Here is a 17,351-nt window from a genome sequence, read left to right as displayed (position 1 = left end):
AGGCACTGCAGTGAAGATGAATGAACATCTCATTCCAGGGATACAGCACTGGTGACTGGAGGAAGAACTGTTGCTATACCCTTTCAAATCTGTATGGTTATCCACTGTTATACTCAGCTGCAGGTATCAGCTGAACCTTAAGACCCTAAGAAGTGAAGTGCAAGTATTATGAAAATAAGCCTACAGGTTTATATTTTTAAATAATTGGGAAAGCCTTTTTCATTTTTTGACAGATACTCAATTCAGAACAAGCCTGGCTCCGGGGACCAGGAGGAGGAGGAGACATAGTACTACAGTGGGAAGAAAGCCCTCGGAAAACTGGGAAACATCCAGTTCTTTGGTTATAACCCCAAGAGGCTGTGTCCTGCCCTGGTGTCCCTGGGCAGAGAGCCCCACTCCAGTGTGCTGAACAAGCACTTGGCTTTCACTTCTGAAGAGACCTTTCCCAGAAACAGCTGTGCAGGAATAACCAGTGTAATAATCCAGCATCTCCCTGGGTCCTAAGCTCCTTGGTACAAAGCTTCACTCCTTCCTCCCACAACACAGCCTAGGGATAATCCTCCTCTTTGAGCAACAGCTGGCAGAGCTTCAGCAGGTATGGCCTGTTTGTTTCTGTAAAACACAAGCTTGCCAACTGCTCCTCTCAGTAACAGGTTTCAGGTCCCTTGTAGCAGCTGGAAAACTGCCCATTTTCCTGCTTAGATGCAGCAAGGAAGGATGCACAGACACATAACAGCACAGCCACCTGAGTCTGTGTATGCTTGCATGATAACTCCCAGAACTGCTACTAGGGCACTGGACAAGACATGCTACACAAGTTTCAAAAACCATTTGACTTGTTCACTTTAAAAAACAAGAAACAACAATTAAAAAAACCCAGCACAGTACTTCCTGGCCTTTAGGATTAGAGAAGAATTTAAGACTGTCTGTTAAAAGCCCCTTCCTTACTCAAAACCAAAACAAACATTCCGATAATCCTTTAAAAACAGCCCTATGAGCAGCGGTAAAGCAGTACCTGGCAGTTAGCCTGCTGCAAGTGGCAAAGAGAGCTGTCCTAACAAAAATTGGGTATCCCAAAATCAGTGACCTAGCATCACTTTTCAACTGCTCTATGCTGTTCTCACCACCTAATTTCTCTAATTGTAATTTTTGTTTATAGAGATAAGGTGCATTTAAACTCCTTCTTTGCTTGAAGAGACCAAATGAACTGTTAAGAGGAGTCTGGACAAAAAACAGTTAAGGAATCTCAAGTTGTTGAAGCAATCCAAAGTTATAAAAACTGTTTTAAAAAAATTCCTGGCCTCATCTAAAGGGCGTGTGTATGGCAACTTGGTAAAAGGGAGAAGTGTATTACTGCTAAACTTGATAAAACCAGAAGTTTAATCTGGAAAAAAAACACTAGGAAAATACCCCTAACTCTTCCCTTCTGGCACGGCTTCCCCTCCCATCCACCCACTCTAACAGACAACACCCTGATGTGTATATCTACACTCCTCCTGCTTCTGACTTTAAAATGGTATAGCCCAGGCTATAAACAAACCCTACACCTTCACCCATAAAAATGATGGGAACATCATGGTATTATGAAATTAAACTGTAGCTTTTAAAAATGAAGCCATTTTCTGCAATAAAAGTTCACGTTCCTAAGGAAAAATGAGGCTGCACACCTAAAGAGAAAAGGCAGACAGGTGTGGTTCCACTCTTGTAGGCAACAGCTGATCATCCCCTGAAAAAACCTGAAGCATTTTACAGATTATGAGGCTATCTTCATGACCTAAAAATAACAGAACTCGGCCTGTTCTCATCAGACGCTCCCTGAAGAATTCACAGCACAGCAGCTTTTTTTTCAAGGCCAGTTTGCATTTTTCCAATGTGTTATGGACAAGCTGTGCCTCTATATTAACTGAGAAAGGGAATTAACCCTGGCATCAAGCACAGTCACAGGACCGAATAATGAAGTATTGAGCAATAACAAAAACCACTAGTCATGTTCTATACATGATTATCACATTCCTCAGCAGCAGGCATCCCTCTGTTTTCCTGCCCACAGGGATGGCAACTAGAGTTTCCCCTTTGCTGAAAGCTGAGCTAAGTATGGCTGTTTTTTTTCTCCTCAATGAACTGTACAGACCAGACAGGACTAAAGCTAGGCAGGAGCTGGATGAAGAAAGCCATCACCTCTCCTAGCTTACCCATTACTGAGGCAACTTCATGCAGAAAGGAGGACGATAGCCTTGCTGACTTGTATTTCAAGACCTACCAACACTACCACCGAACAGTCGCAGTCACAGCGCAGGAGGAGGCACTGCTGCATTGCTAAGCATCTTCTGTGGTGATTCAAGGACCTGAGGCACTGCATGGATTCAAACACAGAGCAGTTTATTTCCACTAAAGCTATGTGAACATAGCTTTAGTAGAGATATGAGATAAAGTAAATGGGGCTTCATTAACTAAAGTATTTATGGAATTTGCACAGGTAACACCTTATTTTCTACAATTCATAGAATCATTGACTAGTTGAGGTTGGGAGTGACCTCTGTAGGTCATCTAGTCCAGCCTCCAATCAAAGCAAACTTCCACAGACTAGACAAACCACTGTTTGATGTCATGTCAGGCCTCAAAACACGTTTTTATAAACCAGCTGTAATAGATGAACGTGGCAAATACAAAATACCTCATCATGTAGCATGCAACATCTGACCTGAGTTGTTTTTCTTCGTATTAATCCCACTAGTGTGAACTACTGCTTAAGAAAAGTTTAGCCTGTGCTAGACTATTAGAACAGTAAATTATTTTAACCATAAAATAATGTTTTATGTTAGTTACAGTCAACAATAATGATTTATGGTTGTATTAATTCAGGTCACCTGCCTATGTAAAGACTGCATTATGTGCTGTGAATGTAACAGAAATGCAAACTTATGTTTAAACTGTCAAAAAACTATAAATCACTGATTAGAATTTAGCAGACTGATAAGGAAAGGGTGGTCTGTGAGCTTTGTAAAGACTTACAAACCCACTGAGGCTGAAGTTTATCAAAACGCTTCCAAGAGTGAGGACCAACACATTCAGCATCAAGTTGAACTGCAAACAGGTAGCGATGTGCTGAGCACTTTGTCCCTGCAGCAGACATGCATAGTTCACCTTGGACTAATCTTAAAAACGTTTAACTCTAAAGCCTGCAAGTGAAATAGGGCTCTGAGCAGCTGTGCAAGTGGCAACCTGCTTTTGAAATATCTAGAGGGAAGAGAGTTTATTTTCATATTAGTTATTATAGTCCAGCTACATAACTGTAGAGTTTCCTAATGGAGATAACACAGAACAGTAATTTTTTTTTGTCTAGTATTTTGAGGATGTAGCTGAACAATTTATTTTACTAAAGACCTTCACAGCACAGCTGTGCTGCAACACCTGCCCAGCAGTCCGTAAAGCAGATCCTACCTGATTCCAGGGCCAAAGTAACATCGGAGAGTGAACCACAAAAACCAACTGCAGGAGCAAGAAATGTTAGAATGAAAAGTCTCCAGTAACTGATTCAAAAGTTATTTTAACTGCAGTAAGAGAAATGAGATATCAGAGGTTAATTTATACTTATCTTAAACTGTTCTTCACTCTAGTGAAACAAAAAGTGAAACAGCCACCCTCCTTGTCTGTTTGCAGGAGAGGAGGAACAGCACTGAGAGAGACACTTAGCAGCTTCCGAACCCGCACAGCACACTGCAGCCTCAGGGAACCAGAGAGGACCTGTACCTCACCGTGCCAGGCAGAGCCTCCCCCTACCCAGTACTGACAAAAGTAGTTCTGTCTCAAACCTAAAGAAATTACTTTACAGCAGAAGGACATCTTTTATAACATGGCTAACTGGCCCTTAGTGGAGGCTGCCATAAAAAGGTAAAGCAGAGGAGACTGCTCCATCAGTACAGATGACCAAGATCCTGAAAGGAGAAAATAACTTATTTTCTTCAGCTTTATCTCACCTCTAACAGGTTTAACTCAGGTGTGTTTTTTCCCCTCTGATACAGCTTACTTAAAAGTTGTAAATCTGAACAGGTTCCCATGATGCAGGCTATACTAACAAGTAGATTAGGTCAAATAGTAACCAGAGGGAAAAAAAAATAGGCCCCAAACCACAGGCTAAAGCACACCTGGCAAGTTATCATACAAGCCTAGATATGATACCACATTTCCATATCTGAGGAGAAAAAAAAAACAAAGGAAAACAAAACAAAACAAAAAACACCACAAAAAAACCCAACCAAACAAACCAGAGAGAATTGCTTGTTTGGCAACAACTGCTGATGGTTTTCCCTCCTTTGTGTCCAGCTCCTCCGTGCAATCCTGCTATGGCTTTTAAGATACATGACCAGTTTTGTTCTGGAAAAATTCACACTACCATAAACAACTGCTGATTAAACGTTACGAAAACAGAACCAGCAGTATACCTCACCTTACCCTGGGCTCTCAACTTTTAGTTCAAAGGTTTGTTCTCCTGTCCAACATTTTGTTGCCATTTTAAGAGGGTGAAGGTACCTTTGAAACCTTGACTAGTAGAAATTCTGTTGAAAAAATGTGAAATAAAATTGTAAGTGAAATGATCTACACTTCTCCTGCAACACAGTATCAGCCTGCAGCTGAAACTCCAACAAATTCTAGAAGTAACATCACAAAAATGCTTGATTAGTCCATGATTAGCAACTCTTTTGGAACAAGTTGGGGGTGGGGGGTGTTTTTTGGTCTGTGTGTGTCCCTTTCTTGTAAATTCTACCTTGGAAACTTAGCTGGCAATTCAAGGTAATAGTGATTATAAACTGAACACCCTCAATTAACTCAGTACTACTTGGTCTTGACCTGCTCAAAGAAAATATTTTAAAGTGAAGGACGAATGAGTCAGGGGCATGAGTACAACCTTTCAAACACATTTTTTCAAAGCTATTGAAAGTACACAAAAACATCAGCAAAAATGTTTTCACACAGAGTAGAATGCAACACTTGCCATACATTGAATTGGTCAGGTTGATAAATGAGGCATGATATTCAAGACACAAGTCAAAATACACGTTGATAAAATATTAAACTTCAATCAAAGTCTAGACTTCTTTGAAGGCTAGCATCTTGTCTATAGTAGACTTTTCAAATGTCTTGGGATTTGTTAGCTAATGCATTCAAATGTCATGCATTTAATTTACTCCTGAGGCTAGACAAGGCCTTAGAAGCAATCCTTTTAGATTAGCTTTGAAGCATGCTGTCAGAATAACATTCAGGAGCTTTTATTGTCGTTGCTTTATGTTGTGACCTGTAATTTTGATGAGGCTTCAATCTCCACTACCAAAAGTGATATACAAGGTGACTTAAAGCACAGTTGGCAATACTAGCTGTCAAACAATGAAGTAAAATGTAGTTTTGCAGATACACTCCTAAATAATACTCAAATTGAGGCTAAGAAAACAAAATCGATAGAATATACTTCAAACACTGCATTTATTACAAAGGTGCATAGAGTTTATGCTATTTCTTTTGAATACTTACATTTAAACTACAAACAACATACAAAGCTAGGTTACACTATATAATAAAATCAACAATTATCTAGTAAATTCAGTACAACAGAATATTCTACTGTATTTAATTTCACAAAACATTTCTGAAACAAAGGCACTTACAGAATTCAAAAAATGAACATATACTCTTTCAACATTTAAAATTGTAATGCCATTCCCCCTCCCCTACAGCACTGTGGATAACTAGTTTGACGTGAAGGCAACAGCTACTTGGAGTGACACATCAACAGTGCTTGAACTAAAAGTTTATGGATCAACTTCTCCATCTTTTCTATAACCATCCCATTCTCTTAACTATATGAAAACAAGTGTCAAAGGGTTGCATGGCAAGAACTAAATAAGATTTGGTCCTATGCCTTACTGTTAATGATGATTAATACACTAACAATAAGAAAAGATGTGATTAAGTGTTCCAATTATGAAGTGAGGAAAGTGGACCATTTTATCTTCTTTAAAGGAGTTTTGTAACTGAAGTAGTAATACTACTACTAAAGTAGTTCCTTGTATGTGAATGATTCTACTTGCATATAGTTATCATTAGCATATGTTTAATGAAGGAAAGGTGTACATTTTCAGGCTCCTTAACCCTATCCCTCATCTCCTCCCACTGCTCCACATATAGTCGTGCTCAGGGCAATTTATTTGGTCTGTACATCATCTATTCTACACCAAAACTTCACATTTGGGGACCTCTGTTGTTGTTGCCACTTTACTTTCCTACTATCTTTTCCTTACAAATGATGGCAGATGGTTGAGCCAAATACTCAAGAAATTGCACTTTCCTTTCATATCCAAAACGTCACCCTACGAACATTGCCACGAACTGCATGCTTTGTCACATCAGATGGAGGAAAGGAAGAGAGGTGCAGAGTAAGAACCTCACGAAGCCCAACACTACAACACTGTACCTGTGCTCCGAGCGCTGCACGGCAGCTGTGCTCGCTGGCTGCATCTCACTGGCCAGACTCCATCCAGGCACCTGGCTAACAAAGGTGCTCTGCCCTCCTTCTATATGAATAAACACACAGGGGTAGGATCTAGAGCAAGGGAATTCTTTCTGCAGTTATTCAGTGCCCTCCCACACATAAAAAATTCAGATTTCTAGGGAAACACTTCATTCTTCTTACAGGAGACACTGTCCATTTTTGGTTGTTCTCACATAACTCCTAACAGTGTAACGAAGCATTGTCCTTCACTTATGAGTTAGGAAAGAGGAGGGACACACAGCTGCAGGGCACACACTTGCTGTCTGAGTGCCTCTTGCACCATTCCATACTATTAACTTCAGCACTTAGAGAGGTGTAACAGAGGGGCACAGGTTGTCATGAATCCCAACGCTAAACACTTTCTACAAGTTTCTTCTGAAATGCCCTGAAAACTTTATTTAAAAAAAAAAAAAAAATAATTGAATAACTCAGAAATAGACTCAAAGATCAGGACGAGAAATAAGGCTGCCTTTCATAGCAGCAGTTTCCATCCATCATGAGGTAAAATACCACCACCATCAATGTTTTTCAAACAGTAACATATCCTAAATGTAGACTCACAGGACTAATTGCTTATTGGCCCCTCTAAAAAAGTAAAATCAGTGTACAAGATATGTTAAAATTATGGCTTCACCCTCTGTGAATCCATGCTGACTGTGCCTGGTGTTGCACTGTTCTTTCAATGCCTTTCAGTAGCACCCAGGATAATCTTCTCCATAATTTTTCCAGAAACTGAGGTTATTCTCACAGCTGGTTCCTGGGTCTTTCCTCATGCCGTTGTCAACTGGAAAAACATTGGCCACCTTCCAGTCAGCAGGGACCTCCTCAGAATCCCAAGACCTTTGGTAGATGACCGTGTCCCACAGGGGTCTGTATCGGGACCAGTACCATTTAATATCTTCACCAGTGACACAGACAGTGGGGTTGAGGACACCCCCACCAAGTTTGCAGATGATTAGATAGTTTTACTGAGGAATAACAAATTGTATCTCAATGTTAGAAAAGACAGAATTGTAGAGGACACTAAAAAAAAAAAAAAATCATTATTTGTTTAATCAATACAGGATGTATAGAGCCAAAAGCCTTGCAAACACTGGTAAGAGTCAGAGGATGTCTTAAGAAGTTTCAGGACCACAAGGACTACCTTCTTGAAAATACATAACCTCACTATGACCAAATCCTACCATTCTTCCTTTCCCTTCTCATTGTCTGCTCAACTTTATGGGAATGATGAAGAGAAAAGGGAAGTTTAATTTCTACTGTGTGTTGGGCTGGGATTTCTTATCCCTTCTCCATATTATTCTTCAAATGCAGAGTTTATGAAGATCTATCATCTCTAGGTTCCTGACATCTACAAGTTTCCACCAGAGGCAAACAGTGACAAACCCTAAGCATTTAAAAACCCCAGTCTATTTCTGAAATCCCATCTCTCCTGTAAAATAAACTCCTTCTGTATGACAAGGCAGGACTGAACACTGGCATGTACTTCTGCTTAACATATGATTAAGGTGCTAATTTTTCTTCCAAACTCATCAACAACATATAACTGAAGTAAACTTGTCCAATAACACTTGGACCACAAAAACTTGCCCAATAATTTTAATGAAGAATGATCAGGTTTTCAGCTTTTGATCTATTTGTTCTACTAAGTGGCAGAGTTTGGTTTTGTTGTTAATTTCTAGCTATAAATTAAAATGGCCTGAGAAGATACCCAATGAAGGCACAGTTTTTAAGCCTTAAAATTGGGAAAGAAAACAAGGATATTATCAACTCGTGCTATTCAGTACAGAAAAATGCAACTAGTCTCAAAGACAATTAAACGTGGTTTGTTACCCCTTACTGAAGACAAATGTGTCTCAAAAAAAGATAATTCCCTTTTGAATGGTAAATGAAATGTATTACACTGTAGCTTACCTAACAATAGTAGCTTCAAAACAGGCAGAACATATGTAACATGTATCAGGTAGCTTCTTAGAGATTAAGTTTTTATGTTTTAATACCGTGCAAAAGACTGCTACAGCTTTGGGTGTCTGATAATGCTCATATTAGACCCTTCCTTTCAAAATTATTGCACAGAACATGCTATTGTGGTTCTTATTTCTGAAGTATGCCTTCTTCATGCTTTTCTCATTGTACATAGAACAAAAATCTCTTTTTCTATTTGCTTGAGGTATAAATTAACAACTTCTGCAAAAAAAAAAACCAACCAAACAAAAAAACCCACCAACCAAACTCCTTTCTCGTACTCAAAGTATTTTAAAAAAAAAGAAGATACTGAATTAACTTTCACTTTACCTAGACAAAAGATTGCTGTCTTTCAGAAAAAAGTACTACAGTTGCACAGTGTAAACAGCACAAATGATACTTTAAAAAGTTTTGTATGCAGAAGCATAGTAGAAGATCTTTTCAATAGGTGGGCTTCTGAGGATCCATATAAGCAGGGTTGTAAGGGGGCTGGCTGATAGGGTAAGGTGCTCCAGCACCAGCTGCAAAAGCAAAACACAAGAGAAAAGAGATATGTAAAATTTACATTCTGAATTCTACATCTGTAATGGCAACTTCTGTTTTGAGCACACAGTTAAGATGTTGAACTTATCTAGCACCTTAATGGGACCTGAGAACAGTCTGTGCTAACTCATAAAGCATCCACATTTCAAAAGTAAGATCACAAAAACCTTTGTTCTTGTGGGTTTTTTTTGATGTTTGAGTGTACATGTGTATTATGGTAGCCACAAATACATGGTAAGCCTCCAAGGGAGAACACAGCCTAAAAAAACAGAATGGATCTGGTCTAAAAAACCAACCAACCAAACAAAAACAGCCAGCAGAAGTCAAAGATGCAGAGACAACAGGATATACCTGATTGTATGTTGAGAAAGGAAAACAAACCACTAGGTAAAAGGACTAGAGAAAGCATCTTAGGATTCCTTCAGGAAGAAGGCTTTCCTGTAAGTGTCACAGAATTAATTAAAAAATTCAAATAAAAAGAGAAAAGAGTGTCCCACCACTACTGCACACATTGAAGAGTTTGACATATATACTAGATGTGTATCACTTAGAAGATATCCTTATTTTCTAGTATTCTGGGACAAGCTGTTCTCAAATAGTGCCCTCATTTTCAGGTCTAGCATATAGCACAAGTCAGTTCAAGTAACACAGCACCTGATCACATCCCTGGAATGTACAAGTGTGGTTATCTTTTGCTGACCTTGTAAAGTGAGTGGGTTTGGCTCCTGTGTGACAGAGCAGGTATTCTCTCTCTTGCATGTGATCTAATTAAGAGACTGCCCTTTGGTTAACCAACATGAGAAATAAAGGCAAGAGCTCTTATTTTCAGGCATTCTCAGCTGGCAACATGGGAAGTGCTTCAAGATTTTCCCAGGGGGGGGAAAAAAATATATATATATTTTAAGAACTGACAAACAATCAACACAAACAAGCAACAGTTTGAGAAACCAGAGAGTAGGAGAAGCAAAATAACTAGATTATTGGCTCCCTCACATGATGAAGATGAAGCCAAAGCACTTTAGGGTACTTCCATAAACCCCACAGCTTCTTCAGAGTTTACAACAGAAAAATAAAGTCAACAGGCCTGTCAAGTCAGTGTTTTCACATGGGGGGGGCTAGTTTGCACATTGTTAATGTGCAATTTCTACTTGGTTTGCAAATGCTTAAAACCATGAACAGCCACTTTATATTTGAGTTGTCATGAAAGAGTTATGTTCTAAGGGCATTATCTACTACTCAGGACTATACTTTGTTTGTTACTTAGAAGATGAACAGTGTGGTTTGTAAGAAGGCTTGAAGATCCTAGGACAGGTAACAGCGTAGTTTTGGCTTCTCTGAACAACCAGGAGCCAATTGTTCAGAGAACAGCCATTCCCAGAGGAAGTGGGAATTAGCAATAGCAACAATAAAACTGCAGGAAAACAATGCTGTGAAAGAAGGAAAGCAGAAGAAAAGATTCCGATAATTCTGCTAGTCATTGGCAAACTTGTCTGAAGTTAATCTGTAAACACGATGACAAACTACTAGAAAATGCCATCTGTGTGCAGATTGAAACATCTAGCAAATATGAGATTAGAAAGGGTATGTAGAAACACCCAACTACTACACATGTGTTACTGGACTTTGATTTTTATATGAAATTTCAACTGAATTGGTAAAACATTCTACTGGATCTACTGACAGTCCCACATAACACCAAACTTTGCCAATACAGCTCCAGTTACATCTCCCCTTGAAATGTTTAACACAGAAATGGTGATGGGGAAGGGTGAATTACAGCATCCACCATAACTTGAGTTTTACATGATTTGCTTACATTTACATTAACACAGTCATAGAAAATAATCAATGTAAATAATACAAGATTGGTTCCAAAGCAATTGTCTTTTTAGCTATTTAAGAAATGAAGAAACACTCAGCACTGCCTTACCTGCCACCGTTTCATGATAAGCTGGGGGTCCTGATGGCTGCATGGGGTAAGGGGGAGGATACTGTGCAGGGTACGGTGCTACCGGCATTCCCGGCTGTGGCTGGATAGCCACAGGCTGATACCCTTGATATGGGGCTACTGGGTAGTTGGGTGGCACTCCCTGCTGCTGGGGATAGGGAGCGTGAACCACTGTAGTAGAAGTAGTGGTGGTCACAACAGCTACAAACAAGCAAAAAGAACATGGTTAGTGCTGGTGGTTCTCAGAGATCACCTGGGACAGCCCACAACAGTAGTGTAAAAAACATTCTCCCTTCAGATCAATTTCTTACTTCAAAATCTGTGTAATTTCATTTTGAAGTTCCACTAAAGATTTAGAAATGTGTGCTTCTAAATAGCCTTCCACGGATCTCAGTGGCAATGAGAGCCGTCACGTACTGGGACAGCAGCCAACTTATCTCCATGTTTCCCAACCACAAAGAGCAGAGAATTTTTTTCTTGGACTCTTTGAAAACCAGGCACTCAGCCCTGCAGCCAAGTTATCTACCATTTGGTATGAGACTGGAAAAACTGTTCATTTTTGAATGCTATCTGCTTTTAAGGATTAAAGTGATAAAGTTCTTCTTTATTAGGTAAGGAGCTTCCTCCTGTGATTGCCCAAATGAGTTTCTTTTTGTATGTTGTCTACACACTAAAACATCCATGTGTTAGTGCATCTTTCTCTAAATAACAGTTAGAAAGGCAAATATACATTAAGTCTTTGATTTCTGTAGGAGCTCATGTTGGATTGTTTGATATTTCTTATTGGAATAATGGAGTATTAATGCTTTCTAATAAACGGCAATAATTTGTTTTCAAGATCTCCTCCTTCTTTATGCTACAATTATAGACTTTGCTGAAGACTGCATTGTTGCAGTCCTGGGCCTTTGGTGTATTTTTCAGGTATATTTTTAAGAGACTGGGAAAAAATTTAAAATTTCATTCTATCCCCTGCTTACCTAAACAAAAAAACCAACCCAACCTCCCCCCACACACACAAATCCACACATTGAGGGGTGGGGAAAGAGAACTTCTAAATGCTTAGAAAATATTCCTAAACATGTCTCTGCAACTTCACATTACGAAGCAGCTAAAATACGTATTTTTAATGCTTAGCTATTACTACTTTTGTAGCAGAGGTAAAGCAAGATTATTTTCCCCTTTTATAGGACCACAATTTTCCAGGAAAAAAAAAAAAAATAAAAAAAGTTCTTGTTTAAAGATGTGAAAAAGAAAATAAATACACAGGTACTTACGCCGTGGTCTTCGACATGCTTTATACAAACAGCAACACGAACAGGTGAGGCACAGAATAATAGTAACTATAATCACTGCACAAACAATAACTCCAATCGCAACAAGGGTTCCAAAACTGCAACAAAAATACCACCAGAAGAGTTAAGTGTCTTTCACACAAACTTGTTACTCTTCAACCCAACCTTCTGCAGCCATTGCTCTTCCTCCAGTTTGTTCCTCTCACTACTTCACGTATTTGAATAAGAAACAACTGTCAAATGTAGCTGGTCAGGTCACAGGGTCACAGAATCACCTTGACTGGAAAAGACCTTTAAGATCATCAAGTCCAATCACTAACCCCACACTGACAGATCCCGGACTAACCCATGTCCCTCAGCACTATGTCTACACGACTCTTCAATCCCTCCAGGGATGGGGACTCCACCACTGCCCTGGGCAACCCCTTCCAATGCCTCAGAACCCTTTCAGCAAAGAAATTCTTCCTCACATCCCATCTCAACTGCCCTGGGCACAACTTGAGGCCATTTCCTCTTGTCCTATTCCTCTTGACATCTGCTCAGCCAAGGGAAGCTGACCAACTCCTGTGAAGGAGCATGCTCCCCTGTACGTGAAAAGGGCCCCACCTGAGTCTGGTGGTTTTCATTTTAGTGTGACTGTGACTCTTGGTATTGTAGTGCAGCTGTGTGTTCCTTTATGTATTCCAAAAGCTTACACTGATAAAGTTTCAAAATCACTAGCCTGACGACTTAATTTTCCAAGTACTCCTTGACTGCCCTGAACATACAGGTAGGCACATCTGAAATGGTGACAGTAAGTTCGAGGTGACAGTAAGTTCTTCATACATTCCTAAAACCTCCCAGGCCCAATCTGAAGACAATCTTGGTACCGAGCAGACCTCTCCATGCTGCAGATTTTTGGCAGGTTCCTTGGCATTTGTAAACAGTTGTTGTAGAATCCATGTTTCACATGGTTTGAAAGATCTGAAATTCTGTCAACTTTACTGCAACAATGAGTATGTTACGCTACATAAAGGGAGACAGAAACAGTGCCTAAGCCACCAAAATCTAGTATGGAAAGGTCAAAGGTTACACCAGCTTTAAACTTTACAATGAGCATCAAATGATGGAGGCAGATGTAAAGCTTACAGAGACAACTGTTTATAAGTTGTTTACCCCACAGGGAAGAAAAAGTAACTCTGTAAAGCATTAAATTCCCAGTGACAATTCCCTTTTAAGCGTTAATTTACATTATTTGTTTCCTACTGTCTGAAATCAGTAAAGTTCTTCTTCCCCAGTAGTCAGTCTCCAACATTTTTCTCATAAACTGCACCATGCATCAGTTTTGGGAACAATTGCAGGAAGTCAGTTTTAATGAAAAACAAGCTCTAAAGTAATGAGTAGAGAGCTGGTTTTGTATCCATCCTGTTTTTGCTTCTTTGTAGAGATTTTCAGCTACAGAACTTTCCAGTTTTTTTCTTGCTTAGCTTCCTGTTAACAGCTTTAAATAAAATGACACATCTCCAGATCCTCCAGCAATTTTCACTTGGCTACCAGTCATCAAATGTGAAAACTGTTTTTGAGTATCAACGACACTGGAAGGTTAGTTGGAAAATGCAAAGTACTCTATTATCCCTAGCCCAAATTTGGAAGACTTCACCTCAGTTTTCTAGAGCACCTTAACCCTCAGTAAGCTGGACACTGAACATCAGCATTGACAAATAAAACAGGTTCCATTTAAAATGCATTTGTTCCCTTAAGAGAGGTTCCATCAATTTTATTCTGTTTCTGCAACAGCTAGAAGTAAAAAGCTTGGGTCAAATTTATTTCAAGAATCCGAGCAACAATTTTATCTAACTGTAACTGTATCTAACTTGTGCATTGATTCTGTGATGTACTAAATATAATGCTGGATTTACTCCTCAAGTATTAAATCTAAGACTGAGGATTGCCTACAGTCACTGCACCTAAGTATTCACATGTAGAACAGGAAGCAGGAACTGCTGCCGCCTCCTGAAGTCACAGCAGTAACGTCAGAAACACTGCCAGGAAAGCAAACAGATGATTGCAACACAGCTGCTAATTGTAAAGATGCACCCCTGCTTTGTCACGTTCATTTGCACCTTTACAGAATGTCTTTCATATGCTGACTTGGCCGTGCAAATGCATTCCTAACCATGTTGCTTCGAGTGCTCTCCCCATCCTCACGAGCATTAGTTTCACTCCAGCACAGTAAGTTCACAGCCAGCTCATCTCCATCCAAAAATCCCATTTCTTTCAAGCCTGGTATAAGGAGGAAGATACAAATGCAATTTCAAGCTGGGGCGGGGAAGAAGAGAGACAAACATGCACAATGATACCACATCCTGAAACACAGGCTGCCTCCGGTCCACCAGGCCAACAGCAAACATACATCAAGTTAATCTGAAAACACAAACTGAATACTTGTGTGTGCAGAAATGGATTAGATGTAAGAGTGACCTGTGGAATTTAGATTAATTATACAGGGTCCTTACTAGATACTCATATATATATACTGGAGAAGAATGAGGAAGCCATGTGCACAATGGATTAATACATTAGATTTAACCACCCCAACTGCAATGTTCACAAGAAACAGCATAAATGCCTGTGATAAACCACAGATACCTCTGGAAACTGCATGACGACACACGTTAACTACAATTACTGCTACTTGTGGAATGCCAGCAGCATTTTCCCACTTTCTTGTTCCCACTGCTGTATCAACACTGAGAAAGCTCTCTCACTAAGGAAGTTTACATTTCCATTACATGCAATTATTACCAAGCAACATCAGCAGAGTCTTACAGGTTCTTCCTCTGGCTTTTTCCCCAGTAAAGAAGGAAATGACTTTTTTGCTAGTGAATTATGCCAAGGAAAAAGATTCTTGTGTCAAGGAAATAGATTAGACCTGACAAAGACATCTAAAATTCTTTATTTCTATAGACAATGAACCTTTGAACTTTAGCAGAGGCTGGGCAAAAAGCAAAGAAACATAAGAAACGGAGAAAACAAGGGGAGAGATGTCTACTCATCATAAATAAACCAGCACAGCAGAAAACTGGCAGAGAATCCTTATCTTTCAGGACCAAATTAAGTTCTGATATGATGAGAGAAAACAGCACAAGCCCATCTGCTGCCAAGTTGGCCACCAAGAGATAAACATTGGTTAGTTAGAAGCATGGGCTCCATTTGTTTATTTGTAATAAAGTTTTCTGCTCACTGAAGCACATATCTCATTGCCTACTTACTGCCTCTTAATAAGGAAAGCAACAAAAGCAAAACTCAGGGGAAAAAAACCCACCATATCTTTATTTTCACCCAGTTGTTAGAGACACTCTCTGCACTTTAATAATTTGTTTCCCTCTTTGCTAACAGGAGACAAGCGTGGCACGATGACATTTTGCATACATCTTTTAAAGAGCTAAATGGAGACACATATTTAAAGTACAGGTGTGTCAGCTGCATACACTTGAGAGTGCGGTTCTGTGTTTGTGTGTGTAAAACACTGTGATTCAGTTCCACCCACTGAAATACTGTGTGATTACTACAGACCAAAATTGTAAGCCTTCAGAAACAGTCTAGTGAATGAAACAACAGAGAAGAGTTAGTTCTTCCCAGAGTTTTCTAAGGAGTGTACACCACTGAATTACTGTAAGCTTTTTTACCATCTATTTTACAGCAGAAGCATAATTTTCCTGCCAGTGCTTGGGCTCATGCAGACTAAAGTCTTGAAACAGCAGAAGGTAGTGTGGCATTTAAGGAAAACATGACAGTATGTACTATGAACCTGCAACTCATCAACACATTCTTTCAATATTAGAACTCTTAAAAATATTTTTTTTCTAATGATTTATATTGATAATCAAAACTAGCAATACTCTTTTGGAATATCTGAATGGTCAGGCATTACCTTGCTGTAATAATTTCTGTCCTTTCACTGCCCAAGGAGTATTGCCCTGAGCACTTCTTCCTGAACATTCAGTAATAAAATCCCACTAGTAAAACTACTGAAAAAAAATCCCACTAGGAAAACTACTGAAAAAAAATCCCACTAGGAAAACTACTGAAAAAAAATCCCACTAGGAAAACTACTGAAAAAAAATCCCACTAGGAAAACTACTGAAAAAAGGGCAGGAAGGCTACCAATTATAGATATATATAGATATTCCAATACTGTATAAAGACACTCTTGCAGTGTGCTAACTCCAGAAAGCCTATACTCCTTTTTAAAACCAAACTATTGCTTCATTATTGCTTTCACTTGATTAATCTGTCTAAAAGGACCCTGAGAATATTTGTGAAAAAAACATATTCGCATTAAATGAGAATTTAATTACTAGCTGTTAGCATTACACAGAAATGAAAAAGAATAGACATGATGGTTAACCAAGGAAAAAAAAAAACAACAAAGAAAGAAAAAAAATCACCAGGAAACCAAACAAAAAACCCCACATCTTACCCCCTGCATTCTGCAAACAATGTCAGAGTGCAGAAGTCAGGGTGGCCGCAGCACCAGATCAGAACGCTCTTCTGGTGTCACCATTTGAACATGGGTTTCCAGGCTCCCCCATTATATATACCATAGTCTCTAAATAAAGCACACACTGTTACAAACAGCTTGAGCTCATGCACTGCCACTTCCTGCTTCCTTCTGCTCATAAAAAAGCTAACTTTTGCCAATAATTTAATAGAAAACAAAATTGAGAACAAAATCAAAACCACTAGCAGTTTTACTGCAGTAATGATAAACTGCAGCTTCTCATAAAATCCATGGGAAAGCAAATATGAAGAGACGACTCCCTGCCCTTTCCCTCCACCACCTCTCTCCCTCCTTGCCCTACTCCACTTCTACCCCTACTCTCTCACCTTTGGAAAGCACTAAAGGGTGTATGTAATGAGCATCCCTCACAGACTCACCTTCCCTTTGAAGTTTTCCAATTATTCAAAACATAATCAGTTCACACAAAGGGAGTGAGGTGATTAGTGCCCGTTTTACCCCTTTTGGTATTGAATGAGACACAATGGACATCTTAAAATGGGAGAATCAAACCCAGGG

The 17,351-nt window shown here is 39.4% G+C and overlaps 1 protein-coding gene across 1 annotated transcript; it reads right to left on the bottom strand.

Annotated features, from left to right (window-relative positions):
• Window positions 1–8,950: 8,950 nt before the first annotated feature.
• On the bottom strand, window positions 8,951–14,543 carry SHISA5 (shisa family member 5). Its single transcript, XM_029084053.1, has 4 exons — window positions 14,401–14,543; window positions 12,275–12,390; window positions 10,983–11,201; window positions 8,951–9,030 (listed from the first exon to the last, which is right to left on the bottom strand). Exons 1-4 carry the CDS (start codon window positions 14,541–14,543, stop codon window positions 8,951–8,953), a joined length of 558 nt encoding a protein of 185 aa, XP_028939886.1.
• Between the last annotated feature and the right edge of the window lie 2,808 nt (window positions 14,544–17,351).

This window comes from Antrostomus carolinensis, unplaced genomic scaffold, assembly GCF_000700745.2.
Source record: "Antrostomus carolinensis isolate BGI_N321 unplaced genomic scaffold, ASM70074v2 scaffold21583, whole genome shotgun sequence".
NCBI lineage: Eukaryota > Metazoa > Chordata > Aves > Caprimulgiformes > Caprimulgidae > Antrostomus > Antrostomus carolinensis.
The sequence above is the reverse complement of the archived record's forward strand: the minus strand, read 5'-3'. Positions and strand labels throughout refer to the sequence as shown.

Bases quoted from the DNA above. Each gene is read 5' to 3' on its own strand.
- SHISA5 (XM_029084053.1), bottom strand. From the start codon at position 14,543: ATGGGATTTTTGGATGGAGATGAGCTGGCTGTGAACTTACTGTGCTGG. The intron at 12,391-14,400 runs GTAAAGGTGCAA...TTTTTGTTGCAG, and splicing joins CAGCATATGAAAGACATTCT to TTTTGGAACCCTTGTTGCGA. The intron at 11,202-12,274 runs GTAAGTACCTGT...GCTTGTTTGTAG, and splicing joins AGCATGTCGAAGACCACGGC to CTGTTGTGACCACCACTACT.